General features: G+C 48.7%; 3 protein-coding genes across 5 annotated transcripts; 1 reads left to right on the top strand and 2 right to left on the bottom strand.

The window, feature by feature from the left end:
- Positions 1–44: 44 nt before the first annotated feature.
- Positions 45–3338, bottom strand: ENTR1 (endosome associated trafficking regulator 1). The gene is made up of 8 exons (XM_074556701.1): positions 3203–3338; positions 2700–3020; positions 2435–2623; positions 1916–1989; positions 1682–1793; positions 1160–1222; positions 470–597; positions 45–205 (listed from the first exon to the last, which is right to left on the bottom strand). Exons 2-8 carry the CDS (start codon positions 2979–2981, stop codon positions 112–114), a joined length of 942 nt encoding a protein of 313 aa, XP_074412802.1. The 5' UTR covers positions 2982–3020; positions 3203–3338; the 3' UTR covers positions 45–111.
- On the top strand, positions 2876–8685 carry PMPCA (peptidase, mitochondrial processing subunit alpha). Its single transcript, XM_074556700.1, has 13 exons — positions 2876–3020; positions 3203–3405; positions 3597–3676; positions 3968–4050; positions 4352–4446; positions 4591–4691; positions 5032–5295; positions 5495–5587; positions 5850–5968; positions 6410–6500; positions 6618–6680; positions 7054–7198; positions 7477–8685. The coding sequence occupies exons 1-13, from the start codon at positions 2968–2970 to the stop codon at positions 7644–7646; spliced, it is 1560 nt and encodes a 519-aa protein (XP_074412801.1). The 5' UTR covers positions 2876–2967; the 3' UTR covers positions 7647–8685.
- On the bottom strand, positions 8433–19769 carry INPP5E (inositol polyphosphate-5-phosphatase E). 3 transcript variants are annotated; one of them, XM_005493237.4, is made up of 11 exons: positions 19612–19769; positions 17891–18931; positions 15890–16013; positions 15586–15683; positions 14261–14409; positions 14040–14159; positions 13564–13671; positions 12664–12825; positions 12024–12139; positions 11504–11640; positions 8433–10495 (listed from the first exon to the last, which is right to left on the bottom strand). In XM_005493237.4, exons 2-11 carry the CDS (start codon positions 18727–18729, stop codon positions 10363–10365), a joined length of 1986 nt encoding a protein of 661 aa, XP_005493294.2. In that variant the 5' UTR covers positions 18730–18931; positions 19612–19769; the 3' UTR covers positions 8433–10362. The 3 variants fall into 3 exon arrangements, with proteins under 3 accessions (XP_005493294.2, XP_005493295.2, XP_074412796.1); XM_005493238.4 differs by having other exon boundaries at positions 14261–14385; XM_074556695.1 differs by having other exon boundaries at positions 19607–19766.
- Positions 19770–19783: the final 14 nt, after the last annotated feature.

Below are 19783 nucleotides of genomic sequence, written 5' to 3'. Positions count from 1 at the left end.
AGAAGCCAGGTCTGCAGTTTGACGCATCAAAATGAGGCCAAGTATTAAAAAAATCATTTTTTAGTAATGGTTTCCATATGAAAACAAAGTGCTCCGTGCTGTGTGAGTCACTCAGTGTCCATCCTCTGACACCTCAGAGATTCTGTCTATGGATTTCAGGAGATCAGCCACGAGCTGCAGGGATTCTGCTCCAGACAGCAGCTGCCTGAGGGGGAGAGATGCAGGGTTACACGTGGGGACAGGCAGCCAGGCAGCTTTGGGGGAGTTTCCCCACATTCTGTGATTTATCAAGCAGCATTTTATCAGGACTGGAAACTCCCACTTCCCACTTATGTTTACACTTGAAGGAAACACAGAGCAGCTCCTGCGGCACAGAACACAAACCCCTGAATTTTACCCCTAAAACCCCCTGAGAAGGTTTATCTGTGTGTCAGGAGGGGGTCGGTGGGGCTGTCCCAGCGCAGCTGACCTGATGGATGCCCTGGAGCTGGCTGTCACCCGCAGCAGCTGCTGCAGCGCCGCCTCCGCGTTCTGCTTGGCCGCGGCCAACCCCGCCCGCAGCTCCTCCTGCTCCAGCCGGGAATTCCTCAGCTCCGCCTGGGTGAGGGCAGAATCCGTGAGGAACCACCCCGGAACCGCGGCAGATACTCTGCAGCTAATGGTGCATTCCCATAGCTGCTGATGGGCTGGGATGTAATCATTGACTGACACGAGGGAATACAACAAACAATGCGATAACAGTGCAATAAACAATGCAATAAACAGGGCTGGAGTCCAGAGCCAGCTGCCTGCAGGGAGTGTCTGCCCAGAATCATTAGGGTTGGAAAGAGCTCTGGATGTATCCAGCCCAAGCCCTGCTAAGGAAGTGTGGCAGGAACAATTCCAGCTGGGTTTGGGTGTCTCCAGAGAAAGAGATTCCCTAAATTCCCTGGGCAGTTTGCTCCAGGGCTCTGCCACCCTCCATGGAAGGAAATTCTTCCTCATTTCAGTTTCTGGCCATTTCTCCTCACCACTGCACCATCCAGGCTCTCCCAGCCTCTGCCAGGACACAACTCCCAAGCCTAAAAACACACCCAGCATTTTCCTCAGAGCCTGCAAAATCCTTTGCACTGGCTCAGCTCTGACATGTGTCCCTGCAGCCCCAGCAGTGCTGCTGTACCTGCAGCTGTGCATTCTCCTGCCTCAGTTTGGCAGCACTGTTCTCAGCCTTGGCAGCCCTTTTCTGCAACAGAACAGAGATTATTGAAATGATAATAATATTAATAATGTTTATAATATTAATACACATAATTATAGCAACTATTATTATACCCTAATACTATTGTATATTATTATATATAATAAAATATAATGCTGCTATATATAATAAATTATTATGTGATTATGCTAATAATAATGACGATCAAATTTATTATTGCAATTAATATTAATAATAGTAAAGATAAAATAATAATAATAATAACCCAGGCAGCTTGAGCCACAGGGGAACGAGTGATTCCAGCACAGAACTTGGAGGGATAGGTTTGTGTTACACCACACTGTGTTCTGAATGTTTTAGGATGTAGGAACAGCTCCCTCCTTCCCTTCTCACTGCTCCTTTCTGGGATCTGCAGAACTTCCCCACCCTGACAGGGGAGAATTTCTTCCTGACATCTGAGCTCAACCTAAAGCCAACACTCACAGTCATCAGCTGCAGATTCTGCTCCACGTGCTGCACCATGGCTTCCAAATCCTGTGCTTCCTTCTCTTCTTTGATTTTGTTTTCCTCTAGCTTCTTCTCAAGCTTCCTCATCCTTAAAAAAAATAAAGGATGGCACACAGTAAGTACTTGTACCATTAAATACTTGAGGAGGGAAATTCTGGGAAGGGATCAAGAATCTCATGGTTTTGTGGAAAATGATTTCTTCTCACATACTTGTCTGCTTGAGTTTCAGACAGAATCTGAAGCTTCTTGATCTTGTTTCTCAAGATAGCATTCTCTTCTTTTAGCTAAAAAAAGAAATAAAAAAAATTCTTATTAGGACTTAGATGCATTTTCACAACAACACCAACAATCCAAGATCAACAGCAGAATGTTCAGCTTTAATTCTGGGAATCCCTGTGCTTTCTAACACATTCAAGCTGAATTTTACCTTCAGTTTACCCATCTGGAAACCACTGCGGGGCACAGGAACGTGGCACTGAACCACCAATGTAAACGTGACTAATTAATGTCCCGACTCTAAATGACCATGAACCCAGGGGGCAGGAGCACGAGGAAATCACCCGGGTCATGTGCGGGGCAGCAGGACAGGGAAAGAACCGGCCCTGGCCCTGCTGAGCGCGCATTTCCAGAGCCCATTCTGTTCCCCAGCGGCTCTCGGTGGGGCAGGCTGTGCCAGGCCGGGCTCGGGGCGGCTCTCCCGGAGCGGTACCGGGGGCGGGCAGCGCTCACCTGTTCGTAGCTCGGCTGCCCGGGGGGAACCCGGCCCGGCGCCGGCGCGGCTCCGGCGCTGCCCAGGTGTTCCTGCTCCACGGCCAGCGGCCGGTAGCTCTCGCTCCATTCCTCCTCCTCCTCCTCGTCCTCCTGCTCGTCCCCCGACTCTGCGGGCACTGCGGGCAGCGGGGGCACAGCCCAAGCCGCCTGCGGAGGGGACAGCGCGCTGAGGTGGGCAGCGTGACGGGGCGGATCCCGGCGGCGCTGCCGCGCACGGCCTTACCTGCGTGTCAGCGCCAGCGCCGTCCCCGCCGCGGGCCTTGGAGCGGACGAACTCGCGGAAGGAGAAGGGGTTGGGCTCGGCCGGGGCCCCCGGCAGCGGCTCCGCCACCGGCAGCGCCGGCGCCGCCATGGCCTGAGGGCGGGGCGGGGCGGGGCCTCCCACTCGGAGCGGCCCAATGAGCGCTCGCGCTCCGCAGCCGCGCCCACCAGCGGCCCCACCCCCTTCCCGCGGCCCCGCCCCCTGACCCCACGCTCCCGGTGGCGGCAAGATGGCGGCGGCCATGGCGTGGCTGCGGCGCGGCGCCTGCGGCCCGGCCCGGCGGTGAGCGGGGCCCGGCACCGGGCGGGGAGGGCACGGAGCCGGGGACAGCGGGGGGCAGCGGGGGGACAGTGCTGGGACAGCGGAGGGACAGGCGGCACCCGCTCTGGGGGGGGGATCAGCGCTCGGTACCGGCCTCGGCGGAGCGGCGCGCCCGCAGCCCTGAAGTGCCCGCTGTGCCGCAGGTGCGGGCTGGCGGCCGGCCGGAGCTACAGCGGCGGCGGCGCCTACCCCAGCGTGTCGCTGACGTGCCCGCTGCCCGGCGTGCCCAAGGCCGTGTTCGCGGCGGCCGAGAGCCGGGAGCGCTTCGAGACGCGGGTGACGGTGCTGGAGAACGGGCTGCGCGTCGCCTCCCAGAACAAGTTCGGGCAGTTCTGCACTGTGGGCGGTGAGTACCGGCGGGACCGGGGGCCGTGAGTACCGGAGGGCTGGCACAGTGAGTACCGGCGGGACCGGGGGCCGTGGGTACCGGAGGGCTGGCACAGTGAGTACCGGCGGGGCTGGGGACAGCCGGGGTCACCCGGTTGTGAGGATCGCGGGTGTTAAAGTGACGCTGGTTTGTTCTTCTCTTTGCTGCAGTTCTGGTGAATTCGGGATCCAGACACGAAGCGAAATATCTCAGTGGTATCTCGCACTTCTTGGAGAAGCTGGCGTTCTCTGTGAGTGCTGCCCTGCATCCCAAATCTGCACAGAGCAGCCAAGAGGGCTGAGCCACAGGGCTCCTAGCTCCTAGTGGTGACAGCATCGATAAAGTCACAGAACCCTAATTGCTTATTAATTAGCATGACTGTGATTACATTTTAATAGTCTTTGTGGTTTCATCTCCAAGGCTGACACGTAGTGATCAAACTCTAGGACTGAAAGAATGTCAGAGATGCTCTGGGTTACACTGAAGGGTTATAAACAGTTGTTGCTTTACTAATTAATAACACTGGTATCTTCTTCCTTAGTCCACAGCTCAGTTTGGCAGCAAAGATGAAATTCTCCTCACCTTGGAGAAGCATGGAGGCATTTGTGACTGCCAGGCGTCGAGGTGAGCTGATCCTTCTGCTCCTTCTGCTCTTACCTGGTGGTGTAGCACTGACAGCAGCACTTTGAATCTCTTTTCATGCTGTGGGGCAGGAAAAGCCACTTTTTGTTCCCAAGCAGCAGAAATCTGTTTGGGCTGCTGGGAAGCTACAAAAGTGAGCCTGAAAGGATGATAAAACTCAGATCTCTTTCATTTGTGAAGCATTTAATGATTAGAACAGCTTCATCTGTGATTTCCTGATGCTGAGATGACACTGATAGCCCCAGAGGTGATGTCTCAGTGCAGAACCTGTTGTGTATTGCAGGGACACCATCATGTACGCAGTGTCTGCTGATGCCAGGGGCCTGGACACCGTGGTCAACTTGCTGGCTGATGTAACCCTGCAGCCCAGGTTATCAGGTGTGGCAGCACAACCCTCTATCTCAAAATTCCCATTTCCATCTCATGGCTTGCTCCTGAGAGCTCAGAATTCTCTCTGAAGTGAACTTGCAGCAGCTGGGGGTTTTCTGTAGGGGTTTCATGTCTTTCTTTGTCTCATTGCAGATGAAGAAATTGAGATGACCCGAATGGCCATCAGGTTTGAGCTGGAGGATCTGAACATGAGACCTGACCCCGAGCCTCTGCTGACAGAAATGATCCACGCGGTAACACACTGGCAGTTCCACCCTGCTGCATTCCTCATGGTTTTTAGCAGTTTCAGGGTTTATTTTAGCCTGTTCTAAAACCAGATTTTCTGTTATTCAGTTTCTGTGATGGGAGAATTTGGCTGTCCCTTCACTTTGAAATCCAGCATTCTCCACATGTGGAAGATTCCAACCCAAACTGCAAAATAATTCTATTTGTAACTTCCCTTTGTTGATGTAGGTGACAAAACTGAGTTGAAATACTCTCAGCTTTTCCTCTCTCAGATGTGGGCTTACTTCCAAAGCAAAAAGACGTTTAGAGAAAAGTGTTTGTGACTTTAATGTGTCTGTTCCCTTTTAGGCAGCCTTCAGAGACAACACAGTGGGGCTGAACAGGTTCTGCCCCGTGGAGAACACGGACAAAATCGACCGTGCCGTGCTGCACTCCTACCTGAGCAGCTACTACACCCCAGACAGGATGGTGCTGGCTGGGGTGGGCATTGAGCACGAGCAGCTGGTGGAGTGTGCCAGGAAACACCTGCTGGGCGTGGAGCCCGTGTGGGGCTCGGGGCAGGGCAGGGCTGTGGACAGGTCCGTGGCTCAGTACACCGGAGGCATCATCAAGGTGCGTGCTGCAGGTGGCAGAGAAATTTACTCATTTCTCTGCAGGCTTTTGCTTTTTTTAAGTTACATTTCATGAGTGTGAGCCTCAAACTGGCCATGACAGCTGTTAATTGGGTGGTGTGGTGATTATTTGGAATATATCAAACTGGGTACAAGAGCTGTGAAAATTGGTGTTAATGATCTGTCTGCCCTTGCCACAGGTTGAAAAAGACATGTCAGATGTGAGCCTGGGCCCTACTCCCATCCCAGAGCTCACCCACATCATGATTGGCTTAGAAAGCTGCTCGTTTTTAGTAAGTATTAACCTAAAATCCCTTTTTGCATGCCCTATACTTGGAGTACATAACCCTGTTCCTTGGAGAATCCCAGGAACACTGACTCACCCCACAAACATTGACATTTTTGCTGCTGCACATAAAACCAAGCAGCATTTCCCACCACACTTTGCTGAAGGTTTTGCCCCTCCCACTGCTCTTGTGCTGTTTTTCCCTCCCCTTTCCTCACCCCAGACCCTCGGGAGCTCTGCCATGACCTGGGTTTGTTGTTGCAATGCAGGAGGACGATTTCATTCCTTTTGCTGTGCTGAACATGATGATGGGAGGTGGTGGCTCTTTTTCAGCTGGAGGGCCTGGCAAGGGCATGTTCACCCGGCTCTACCTCAATGTGCTCAACAGGTGGGTTTGTCTTGCTGCTTAAGGGCTGCCAGGAACAATCCTGTAGCAGTTTTACATGGAAAAAAAGCAAATCCCACCAGGATTTTTTATATGAGTTCATTCTGCTTGGATCATGGGACTGGTGTGTCAGTTGGGATTTTGAGAGGGTGAAAGCAAAGGGCAGAAATGACCAGGAGTTGTGTTTTCTTCTGCTAGCCCTGTCCATGCTTTAATCAGGGAATATTAACAGGATTGGCTCTGTATTTTCCTGGATTCAAGGACTGAAATGGAGAGAAGGGAGTAGATGCCACATGCACAAATTGTCAGAAGCAGGGACTGACAATTCTCACTGCACTGCTGAGAATCTTGAGAATGCACTGGGACGGTGCTCACTGTCCATGTTTAATTATTACATTGTAAATTCTGAGTTTTAAATTTTAAAATACTGTTTTATACTCACAGGCACCACTGGATGTACAATGCCACCTCTTACCACCACAGCTATGAGGACACAGGTCTGCTGTGCATCCATGCCAGTGCAGATCCAAAACAGGTACAGAGTGCTGTGCTCAGAGACAGGAGTCCTTAACCAGTACCCACAGCAGTCCCAGGGTTCTGTGGACACAAGCAGCATTGTTCTGATCTTCTCTCCATCATCTGCTTTCCCCAGGTTCGGGAGATGGTGGAAATCATCACCAGGGAATTCATCCTCATGGCAGGAGCAGTGGGAGAGGTCAGCAGCACATTTGAGTTTGCAGATGGTCTTTGAGCTGAAAGAATCCCTGGAAGTGTGCAAGGCCAGGCTGGACAGGGCTTGGAGCACCCTGGGACAGTGGAAGCTGTCCCTGCCCATGGCAGGGGGTGGCACTGGATGGGCTTTAAAGTCCCTTCCAACCCAAACCAGTCTGGGATTCTGTGAATGCATTGCATTGACTGTGCTAGAATGGATTTTTAGAGATAATTTTGTTATATATTTCTGTAAAAGAATACAGCAACATTAGCAATGCATCCACAGAGAGAGGTTTCTGCAGAACTCCTCCATGTTACCTTGTACTACAGAGCAGCAATTAATTTATTTTTTTTTTTAATTTCCTGCTCATTCACAGGTAGAACTTGAGAGAGCAAAAACACAGCTCAAGTCCATGCTCATGATGAACCTGGAGTCTCGGCCAGTGATCTTTGAAGATGTGGGGAGGCAGGTTTTGGCAACAAACACAAGGAAGCTACCTCATGAGCTCTGTGACCTCATCAGTGAGTAGCAATGCTTTGCCTTGCCTCAAGGGAGCTGTGGGTACAGTTAAAATACTCTTGTAGCACTGATGAATTACCTCTGAAAGTACTACAGAAGTACATTTCAAACTGAGCTTAATTGCTTTCACAATTACAGCACAGGGCTTATTTTGGTCAGAAGGAAGGGAAAACAAATCATGGTAGAGAAGATACGGAGTTGGTTTTCTGAGCACGGGCCCAAAGCTGCTTTGTGCTGTTTGTATGGAGGTGTCACAGCTCTGCCTTTCTTCTGCCTGCAGGTCAGGTGAAACCCAGCGATATCAAGAGGGTGGTGACTAAGATGCTGCACAAGAAGCCAGCAGTGGCTGCCCTGGGGGACCTGACAGACCTGCCCACGTACGAGCACATCCAGGCCGCGCTCTCCAGCAAGGACGGGCGGCTCCCGCGGCTCTACCGCCTCTTCCGATAGAGCAAGCGGCGCCTCCTGCCCGCCCTCAAATCCCTTCTTTTTTAATGGTTTTTTTTCATTCTCATGTTGCTGTACCACCCTCCCTGCCCCCAATGCTCCCAGGCATTCTGTGCAAGCGTGGAGCTGAGCAAAGCTGCTTTGGAGCACTGGAGTGTGAAGAGCTCGTGTAAGGAGCCAGCGCCGCCCCTGGAGGAGGAGTCTGACCCTCTGAGTAGGTTACAAGGGAAGATGGGTGTTGACACCCTTCTCTTGGCTTTGGGGAGAACAGAGCAAGCCAAAATGTTCATCACTACAGTGAAAGCACATCTCTGAGCAGCCACTGCCTCTTCATCGCCCAGCAGTGGAAGTGGGGCTGTCACACAAGGCCCCACTGTGCCCTTCCTGAGCAATGTGTGGCACCTTAAACAGCTTGGCTTCCATGTCTCAATTCAGAGAATATTTATAACTGTTACCAAGGTGAACCAAGACTTGGTCAAACTGAATTAGGAAAATAATAGTTACTGTCCCTGTGAAGTTAGCCAGAAAGTTTCCTGCAATCCAGATTTTGTTACAAATCACGGATCCATTCACCATCTGACAAGGAATTGCCTACCTGGGAATAATTTCATCGTCTTGCCAGAGTTCCAAGGAAAGCAGCCCCATGACAGAACCAATTTTCTGTGGAGTTCCTCTGCAGAGGTACTGTACATAATGGACACTTACTTGAGAATGAGGTTGATCCTATTCTTTAGGTTTTTCACTTGAACATGAACTGTGCTAAAGAATAAAAGTTCTTTTCCTCCAGAGTTGCTTTACAAACAGTTATTAAAGGAGTTGCTGCTGCTGCACCTGAAACTTGTGCCTCATTTCCTCAGTGTCACCCAGATGGACTTAAAGCCTTGCAAAAGGAAGACACAATCAGTCTCACAGCAGAAATGTGGCTCAGCTGGAAGTCAAGATAACAAAATCACAACATTTAGAAACACAATCTTGACTGACACCACGTCACAGAAAGCCAAGTGCCACATGTGTGACATGCTAAAGAAATGGAGACTCAAAAGAGGAACACTGGATTTTAAACCCCCTAATACATGGGTTTAAAAACACAAGAGAGCTGCCCTGCAGCTCTTCAGTGCTGGTTGTGTTTGGTAAGGGGCAGTGCAGCTGGGAGCAGAGCACTGTGAGGCTGCTGGTACCTGCTTTACCCCATCCTTTCCTCATGCAACTCCAACGTTGCATTGCTTCCTGCAGAGCCCACAGTGTGCAAGTCCTGTTCAGTTGTTGTGTATGTTTGTGAGGAAATAAAGAGACCTCTGAACAACTGAGCAAGTAGTAAGAGTTCTGAAATTCATCTGCCAAGGTTTCCTGAGCTGGCCAGTGGAGCATGCTCTGTTCAATGCAAACAATTACAGAGAAATCTGTCCCACCCCTCCAGCTGGAGACATGGCCCAGGTCACCCAAACACACACCACACAAAGAACTCTGGTTCTGACAACACTAAAAGCTGGTTCTCACTTAAGGTATTGCATTAATTTATTTTTATTCCTTTAAAAAGAAAGGAAATCCAAATACCTGATGGCTACAGACAGGTCAGTGCCATAAATGTACCGCAGAACAGGAGCCTGTCTTGGACAGGTTGCATAGTCAGCAGCACTTCCTCCAAGGTGTTTGCATGATGTTTTAGGTCCTAAAGTGATTAATGATCCCATCTGTGCCCATGAGTTCTTAATTATTAGCTGTATTTAACATTTTACCAGTACCATACTGGTCCTTGTAGTATATATAGCCTTAAGACAACACTACCTCAGAAATAGCAAGTTATTCACAGTTTACTGATCTGGAAAAATAAAGCCAAAAGGAATTGACTGTGATTGGAGGTAATGGAGCTGTGTGGAGCTGAGTGGCTGCAGTTGCTCTGCAAACCTCCCTGGTGCACTCACTTGCATCACTTTGGTGAAGCATCACACAGTGCCTGTTCTCAGACAAATTCCAGCTCCTGCTGCTGAAGGCAAGTAGTGCTTAATGAGCCCTGGGCAGGACAAGTGAGTTCAGGAAGGGATGGCTTCAAGCAGTCTCAGCAGACAAATATATGGCCTGAGAGTTTGGTATTTACCCCCTTAGGAACAGAAGGCCTATAGAACAATTATTGAAAGGCAATGTTTCTACACTTCAATGTACAGGAGTACATTCACAAACAATTTGCTGTAGAGGACCCAAGCCCAGCACAGGAGCACCATCCACACACACAACTGCCATGAACTGGTCCCTGTTACTGCCTGTACACAATACCAACACTTGGCTACAGAGAAGGAGCAAACCCAACCCCACACTGGATGGAAGTTAACCTGACCAAACCAAAGAGACAAACGAAGAATTCACTCTTCTGCAGGCTTCTCTTAGGGCCCCTCTGGGTGATGCAGTTCCAGCAGCTGTGCCCCTGCATGGAGGGAAACCAAGGGGCTGCACCCAGTGGCTTCCTAAGATAGTCTGGTTAAAAATAAACCAATTACACCAGTTGGGATGGATGTCTTAAAGAACTGACTCCTTTTCTTAGGCAGAAGCACTTGAGCTACATGGATTAGCTCATGCAAATGAATCCAGGATGAGGTTTAAGACATTCTTCACAAGCCACAGCAACTGCCAGAGGTGCTTATGCAGACAATTCCCTGCAGAGTTTGCCATGGTCTGAAATCCTCTTTTGGGGCACCTCTACCACAAGCACTGCAGAGCTTTCAGCTCAAGAAATGCTACATATGCTGCTGGATCTTTGGTCCTTTTGCTCCCGGAGTCTCAGAAGCTCCCTTGTGGCCCGCCTCCTTATTCCGATTAAATACAGATCTCTGTCAAACAGCCCTGCAGCCAGGGGGATGCTGCAACAGGAACACAAGCCAGCAGGTCAGGGCAGAAATAGGTTCTTGTTTGCCCAGCATTTCCCTACTACTTCATACAACAAAGGCCACAAATCTGATTTTTATTTTCTTAAGGCATTCAGGAACTGCTGTGGGAGAAACAAGAGTTGTTCTTCCACAGCAACAAGTTAAGGTTTTTCACAATACTTTAAATGCTGGTTGTAAAAGGGAAATGCACTTTAAATTTTAGCATGAACTCACCTGCTTTTATATATAGAGGACTTTATTAATGACTCTGAATTAAAACCCACTCATTTGAAAAGCTACACCAGGTTACAGCTAACTTGGTGTACTCACTGGTGTGGTTCATCTCAACTATTCTTACCTTGGTCTGTTTTAGAGAGGAAACCTGAGCAGCCCATCACACATTGCTATTTAATGGGTATTTAGTACCCAGAAACAAAAATTCCCATTGTAATTGCACTGCTGATCAGATACTTTGAGAAATCACTTTTTTAGATATTCAGGTCTTGAAATCCCTGACTGTGTTACTCACAAAAAAGGGAATCATTCCAAATGAAATTTCCTAAGGAGTTCTACTAATACAACAGCCTACAACAGCCTATATAGGACATTAGGAAGTTGGATGATCTCAAAATACTCCACTGACATCCAGCTGTGCTGAACTGCAGCCACCACTGGGGAGGGAAAACAGAACTGAGCCTAAACAGAGAAAGAGGAAGAGAAGAGGAAAGCTGCACATGCTGATAGGGAAAACAAAGAGCTGCATCTCAGATAAAACACAGATTTACATTCAATTGCAGTGGGCTCTGTTTATCCCCCTCAGAAGAATTAAGAGACCTGGCAGCAGGGATTTCAGCTGTCAGGGCAAAGTTTAAGCTCTTACTGCTCTGGCCACCAGCATGTACTGGGTAAAACCCAACCAGGCTGCAGGGATAGACACACACAGGAGGATCTCCTCGGGGTCACTGGAGCAATCAGGCATGGGGAGCTGCAGGAGGTACTCACTTGTCTCTGCCAGGCCTCACTTTGACACGAAACAAGGCAAACACAGGTCGGTGGTCTGAGGTTTTGATGACAGGACAAGAGGAGTATTTGACAGCCTGGATGTCGTCCTTGTAGCGGCTGCGGAACACGACCCGGTCCTGAAGGTGGGGAGAGGGGACAGGGAGGGTGACTGCACATCACCCACCTGGAGAGCAGCACTGCTGCACAAGAGACAATTCCATTCATTCATTCATTCATTCATTCATTCATTCATTTATTCATTCATTCATCACCCTCCACTTGGTGAAATTAACGTGCCCTTGGATGGGGATCCATTCGTTGTCTGATCCCAACAGTTCTGTGCCAGCTCTGAGCACAGGGGAGAGCCCACTCAGACAGGGAAAATAAGGTTAACAGTCTGTGCCAAACTCTCCCTGTGCTCACAGATTCTACAGCCCTTTCTTTCAGAAATCCCAGCTGCCCTTAAGCAACAAATCTCAGCACCACTGAATTCCTTTGGACTCCTGAAATCATCCCTTACCGTGTAGGAGGGAGTCCTTTGCTTGGAGGTGGTGTCATAGCTGTCCTTTCCTATGTCAAACTTGTAGGAAGGACGGAAATGGATATCAGCCTCTTGGAATCCTTTGAAAATAGACCCTGGAAGGGAAGGGGAGAATGGCATGAACAAACTCCTCCCTCCTTAGAACTGTGTCTACTAATGCTGGCTAGAAAAAACAGCCCAGAAAAACCTGGGCTGCAGAAAGGGAGGAAGCTCTAATACTGACATGGAGAGGATAAAAAAGAGCCAGTGGCTGTTTAGTCAGTGGTCAATTAAACAAAGAATTCCCCTTCCAAAGCTTGTGCTTTGAAAGCTCGTGCTGCTTTGCAAATGCTGTTCAAATCTAAATTCCCTGGACACTGGGACAGAAAGATGCTCAGGTTATGGAGGAGTCAGATGAAACAGCAGCAAATGGCTTGGGAGGTTACATTAAACAGAACAAACTGCTACAGCAACAGGTCCCTTGACACACTGCCACTGTACTTGACAGCTGCTGACTCCCTTCTTCAGGGAATTTAACCAAAAAAAAGTCTCCAGGAATTGGGGACTGGGCTGCCATTACTCCTGTGTGCAGATTTCTTTGTTTCTGGAGAGGAGGGAGATAACAGCTGCTGTCCCTCACCCCGACTCATCTCGCTGGTCAGCTGGTCGTACACCAGGAGCTTGGACACGTCTGTGTTGGGGTTCTGGTTCAGGATGGAATCCACCGTCTCCCGATCCTTGTTCAGCCGGAAGTTGAAGTCCCCAAACCAGAAAACTTCATCGAACCGAGTTGTGACATCACCTGCAAATTCACAGCACAAGGTTCAAGGGATGCTGCTGGATGTGTTCGAGGAAGAAATTCTTTCTTTTCACTACGTGGAGGTGTGATATTGAGTATGTTTTCTACCTGTGATCACCACTGAATATGGGAATTAACAACCCAAGAGAAAACAGAACAGAAATGTTAAAAACCAAAGAAAAAGCTGAAAAGAGACCAAACTATCTATAGAACCTAACACCAGAGGGAACACAAAAAGCTAATGCTACACTGCAGATAAAGAGTATATTAAATTTCCTAGTAGAAGGACCTAATTATCTATCTAGGTATCAAGTTGTCAGCACAGTACTAGGAAACAATAATGGACTTTGGCAGACAATGCTCTGACCTGTGTACGTGCAAAGTGACATAAGGTTTATTCTCTTAAATTTGAAATAAAGTAATTCCTAATTGTTCTGGAAAGTGAAAACATATCCGTAACATTAATAATAATTAATCCAAAATAATTGCTAAAAAAATACATAATATAAAAATTCCCTTTTGAATTTTCTCTCTTCCATTTCAATTTTTTTTTTTCAAATTCCCAATTTCAAGAAAAAAAAAATCATAGGAGTAATAACCATCCTCAGATAAAAAGAGCTGTAGTTTCTTTTCACACAGTCTCAAATGATCACTCTGCTTGTCTCTTTCCCAGTGCAGCCTGAGAGGCAATGCCCAGACTCTGCTGAGCTGGGCTCCCCCTGCTCATGGTTTCACACTTACTGGAGCTGGATCGATATGGATTTGTGTCTGGAACATTCTTGGGAAGTGTAAGGGCTTGAATGGTTTTATTGTAGTCCAGTTTCCTCTCATTCACTTTACTGTCCCCAGCTGCAAGACAGAAACCCCATTATGCCAACAGGGAATCATTTTCATGCAATGATCATTTTTGGTTATACCAGGAGCTTCCAAAGGGTATCAGACATTTTCCACATATAACATGTGACACTCTGGGAGTGTCTGCACGGAATAATGATGGCAGAAAGTGGGAAAAGGGACACAATGGTGCAAAGTTCATTTCTGTTTCTATAAACACAGTTCTTTTGTAAGTTTGTTACCAAACAAACCTTCTCCCTTATCCTTCTCAGCTTAGCAATCCTGAGCTTTGGCTCCAGCCTGAGCTGCTTTTTCACCTCTGTACAGCTCCCTCCCCTCCTCCCTCAACCAGGACACTTGTAGCAAGATTGCAAATGTCTCACATGTGAAGTGGGAGGTGATGAAGAGAAAGGAGGTCCCAAAAAAGGTGAAGCTGATTCCCAGAGCCCCCTTGGTTTTGATCTGAGACACGATTCGAGTTGTCACCGTGGCATACTCCACTTCTGCAAGGAGGAAAAGAAGATGCTGTTACTGAAACGCTTCTGCCAGTGAGCAGGGGGGTTAGGAGAGGGAGGAAGGGCAGGGCACAGGCTGGCACACACACCTGAGCAGAACCAGATGAGGTCCCTGCGGATGAAGACGGACATGTAGAGCACGCCGTGCGCGGCCGAGTGCAGCAGGACGTAGTGCGGGCCCAGCGTCTCCTGCAGGCGGATCTCCCACTCCCTCCTGCACGACAGAGCAACAGCTGCACTGTCGCAGACATTTTTTCATAGAAATCCTTTCTTTCACATTTGTCCATCTTCTGGGAAGCAGAGCCCCAGAAGAAGAATGTAAACAATTGTTATCAGCTGCTGTGAAATGTAGCAGGTGTCCCTGTGATTGGCTCATCTTCCATGTGTACCATTAAAGGCCAATCACAGGAGCAGCTCAGGGACAGATTCTCTGCACACAGAACTTTGTTATTCATTCCTTCTATTCTATTCTTAGCTTAGCAGCTCTCTGCAACTTCTCTTCTTATTCTTTTTAGTATAGTTATAATGTATTATATATCTGTCCTGGTTTAGGACAAATTAGGGGGAAATCTCCAAAAGGGAGCCCCCCCCCCCCAAAACAGAATAAACCTCCAACCACCCCTCCCCCAATACCGGGTTCGGGAAGGAATTCCTCGGAGGAGCAAAGTGGAAAACAAAACCTATTTATTTACAAGTAACAAAAAGAACACTCCCCAACACAAGAAAAGAAAAGGGACCAGACTGTGTTGTGAGGGCGCCGAGCTTCTGTCGCAGGCTTCGGGTGTCCTGGAGCTCTCCCTTTTGGAGATTTCCCCCTAATTTGTCCTAAACCAGGACAATATCATATATCAATAAATCAAGCCTTCTGATCAAGAAACAAGATTCTCATCCTTCTCTCACCACAGTGACCGTCTAAGGTCACTGTAATACTGCACCACACAGCCAGCACAGCACACAACAGCCAGGAGAGCACGTCAGCCTCATGAACACACAGCAACCCCTCTCATGCACAGCATCAAGGCACGAGCTAAACCTCCCTGCACTCAACTGAGGTGCCACAGAAATCGGCACAGCTCTGCCATCAGGATGAAATTCTGTATGCACACAGAAGTTATTCCATCCCTGGGAGTGTCCAAGGCCATGTTAGAGCACCCTGGTCTAGTGCAAGGTGTCCCTGCCCATGGCAGGGGCTGGCACTGGGTCAGCCTTAATGTCCTTTCCAACCCAAACCAGTCAGGGATTTTATGATTTACAGATCTCCTCCACATCCCATTTCCTCTGGTGCTCATGCAATGGAATTCAGTCTTATTTTTGAAAATATTAGGAATACAATGGAGACTATTTCTAGTCTAATTCAAAGCAAAATGATTAGTTAACAATAAAAGAAGATGGTTCATTACATTGTTTTTGCTACCTGTCTGGACAGCCTTCTTGAACCCCAATGACATACATGTCCTGGGCAAAGTCTGGATCTGTTGGCAATAAGAAGTCATCCAGATTCACTGGAAGTTCCTATTATACAAGAAATTTAAAACAAAAGGGAAGAAAATAAAAGAAGTATTAGTTATGCAAGTATTTACTAGAAAAATACCTTGTAATTTGACAAAGATGATTGACAAGGAACATATTCCTGAACAGAAAAACATCACCCCAGTCCTCTCAACAGAGCTGGGGTAACTTTACTACCAAAAGACCTGTGCAGACTTCTGTGCACTTACCTTCTGGCCCTGCATGTTCCAGGTGGCCACAAAGATTCCCATACTCCGATTAGGGAAATATCTGCTGAGTTCTTCTGCTCCCATTAAGGCACCACTTGCCAGAAGGCTGCCTTCCAAATAGCTCCTGTGGACAGAAGACCCAAAAATGAGCATCTAAGGAAAGGGCAAGGCAGCTGGGATATTGATGTGGAAATGTTTGAATCTTGACGTAATCAAGAATATACCTTTAAGAAGGAATTGAATATTTATAAACTGTTCTGCTTGTCTGAAGTTCCTTCCAAAGCCAGGACACGAGGGTGATGGTGAGGCTGATGCTGCTCAAGCTCTGTGATGAGAAGGCTGAAGCCATCCCAAGTCTTCAGCCCCACTAAACTCATCCAGACACAGAACAAAGAAATTGGTTTGATAACCTCAGCTGTGGCTGCCCCTGGACCCCTGGAAATGTCCAAGGCCAGGCTGGACAGGGCTTGGAGCACCCTGGGACAGTAGAAAGTGTCCCTGCCATGGCAGGGGTGACACTGGATGAGCTTTGAGGTCCCTTCCACCCAAACCATTCTGTGATTCCATTAAATTTGAGTACCCTGAAGCAGCTCAGTTTACTTCAAACATAAAAACAGCTCCACCATTCCCAGTGTTCTGGCATCAGGTTTCTCCCAACAAAAAAACTCAAACTCACATCCTTCAATTCAGCTCATCAAATCAGCTTCCAGAAAATAATTTATTGAGCCTGAGATGCCAAAATATCCCCTCTGGGAAGGGCAGATGCATCCCACAGCACTGGCCTCTCTGAAGGACAGAGGTGAGGGATGCTGGCACAGGGACTGCATGTTGAATAAGCATTTTTAATCTTGCTTAAGCTCTGCAAATAGTGATGAGAGAATAATGTCAGGGAGTTCTGGGCACCCCAGCCGGCTCCAGGTGCTTTAAGGAGGAATGGGAAAGAAAACCCTGGTGGCAAACAAGTAACAATCTATCTTTGGGGCTTTTTTACCAGCTAGTAACACTTTAATTTATCTCAGAATTCTTTCCCCTCTACTACTGACTCCCACGCTCTGGATCAATGATTAGGTTTTTCCCTCCTGCAGAGGAGCTCCTGTGGGATACTGGAGTAGTTCCCAGCACATAAATTTGTTCCTGCCAGAAACCAAACAAATGCAACCTCTGCTCAGCACCTCACAAGACTGTGATAATGCTGCATGACAATCTCAATTTAAAATATCTGGTGCTATTTTTTTTCCTGGAATTTATCATTTTAGTTCAAGTCTAATGTACTTACAGATTTTTCTGAAAAACAGTTTTCCCAACTGCTGGCATGCCCAGCCACCACTTCTTAATTCTCAAACCAGATTATGTTAATATTACAAGCAAACTGACAGCAAACCAGACTCATATGTATTTATGAGAAGAAATATGCAAACATATAATATGTATATATTTATATATAATATGGAAACATACGTTTATATAAAATAAAATATATTATTTAAATATATGTTTTATAGAATATAAAAATAGTTAATATTTATATATTTATGAGAATATTATATTATATATCTATGAGAATAATATACATTTATATTTTAATTATAGATAATTAATTATAAATATAGATATATTAATAAGAAATATATATATAATATAAATAATATTATAATATAAATATAATATATATAATGTTAATATATTAAGTATATTTATATAAATATATAAATATATTAATATATTAATATATTAATATATTAAGTATATTTATATATTATATATATATAAATATATATTTATATTTATATAAAATCTATGAAAATACTCATATGTATTTATGAAAATACTCAGCTAAAAGGAGCAAACAAAGAGTATTCTTACTGATCTCTTCATTTTCCAGCTCTCTCCACAGCAGGTTAAATAACACAGAGTGGCTTTTGAGCTCACAAGCTCCCTGCCCAGCGGGATTCTCCTCCCTGCCGACACCCCAAAAGCCGGAGGAACCTGGGGGAGCCCTACCTGCTGCGCACATCCTTGGCTCGGATGGGGGTGAGCACGCTGAAGGTGGATTTCATGGAGTCCGTGGAGCAGCTGTCACAGAGAGTCCCATTGCCCTGCAGCCGGGAGTCGCTGAGGCTGCTGCTCACCCTGCCAAACTTGTGCTGAGAATAAAGCCGGTAATCCAGGCAATCCGAGTCGATCCTATTAGCTGTCCTCAGCGAGTGCGAGGCCACGTTGAGCTCCATGGGGGGCAGGGGGCGGGCCGGCATGATTTGGGAGAGCCGGGGTTTGCCCCCGGCGAAGCCCTTGCCCCGCAGGAGCCCCCCAAAGGCACTGGAGATCTCGGAGGCGCGTTTGCCCAGGTCCGAGGCGCCTCCCCTGCTCTTGCCCCCGGGGCTGGCTTCCAAGGCGTCTGGTGAGCTGTGCAAGGATTCCTGCTGGCCGCAGGGATTGCAGGGGCTGGCCCTGCCCCTGCTGGGAGGGCTGGGCGACGCTTCCTGCAGGGAACCGTTCGAGGAGCTCGTCTCGTTGGGATCGGTCAGACTTTCCTGGCTTGTCCGAAAGCGTCTCCACTTCCTCCAGCTCTTCTCATCCAGGGATGCAGCACGTTCCAGCCGGGGCTTCCGAGGGGGCCTTGGAGTGATCGATTTCATTTTGATATTAGCTTTGAGGTCTTCTGGCAGTTTAAAGGTCTCACTTATGGGCGTGCCTATTTTCGGAGGTGCCCCATCACCCCCAGCCTCCTTTTTGGCTGCTTTTCCAGCTTTTTTTGCCTGCAGGTCCTGTACCGCTCCACCCTCCATGCTCCGGGTAAGACACACCCTTGAGTGCTGCGGGAACCCATTTGGGGTACTCATTGTGCCCCAGGTACCAGCTGTTCCAGATGGAAAGTTCCTCAAAGCATAGTTTCCTTCCTTTTATCACCCTGTGGGTTTCACAGGGCTTTACTCAGCCAGCAAGGCATGGGAATGGCAGATAGCTCAGCCTTTAGCTGGGAATGAAGGGCAGGTGAATGCGCAGGCAGAGGCATTGTCTGCAAAATTCCAAGTCTTGGGGTACCTGGATTCCCCCAGGAGAAAGATGAAAGAATGAAAAGTTATTGAGCTGCAAATTACTCCCCGATCAGAAAGCATCTCCTTACAGCACCTCCCTCTAGCACAACTCACACCTTAACATGACCTTGTTAGAAAATCACTGTTCTTTCCCGGTTTTTACCCCAGAAGCAGAGCAGACACCTCCTGCACGGCTGTGTACACCCTTCTTTAAGGAAAGGCAGCGTGCTCTGTTAGCACGGGAGGGAATTTAAGCTGCACAGAAACCACAGCTCGTTGTCCTTGCTGTACACAGGCGTCACCAGCACGACCAGCCCGCAGCCCGAGGCCAGGAAATTTCCAGCGATCCCAGAGGCACGGGGAAATCGCCGCCGCCTTTCCCTGCCCTGCACCAACCCCGCTCAACGAGAAAATGCCCCGGGGGTGACTTTGGGATGCGGGACCGGGCTCCGAGCGCATTTCTCCACGGGGAAAGCTCCTCGTCATTCTGCGGCTCCCGCCGACCAGCCTTCCCCGGTCCCGGGAGGGCAACACGCGGTGACCGCAGCCCCGAGCTGGGGTTCGGCACCGAGGGGCCGCCGCCCGCATCCCCCGGCCGGGCGGGCGGGAGGCCCCCAGCCCTCACAACGGCCGCGCCCCCCGCCCGCCGGGGCCGCCCCTTCCCCGCCGCTGCAGGCCGGGCCTTACGGGTTCCTCAGGCTCCCCGCCGCTATGCGTGGTCGCAGCGTCGCTGCCGGTGCCCGTTTCGGCGCCGATGTCGGTGTCGGTCCCGCGGCGGCCGCCCCGGCCCGGCCGTGGCAACGCGGGCAGCGCTGGGCCCGCCCCGCCCGCAGCGCCCCCCGGCGGCCGGAGGAGCGCC

The sequence above is a fragment of the Zonotrichia albicollis genome, chromosome 21, assembly GCF_047830755.1.
Source record: "Zonotrichia albicollis isolate bZonAlb1 chromosome 21, bZonAlb1.hap1, whole genome shotgun sequence".
Lineage (NCBI taxonomy): Eukaryota > Metazoa > Chordata > Aves > Passeriformes > Passerellidae > Zonotrichia > Zonotrichia albicollis.
Note: the sequence above shows the minus strand (reverse complement) of the source record. Positions and strands in the feature narration are given on the sequence as shown.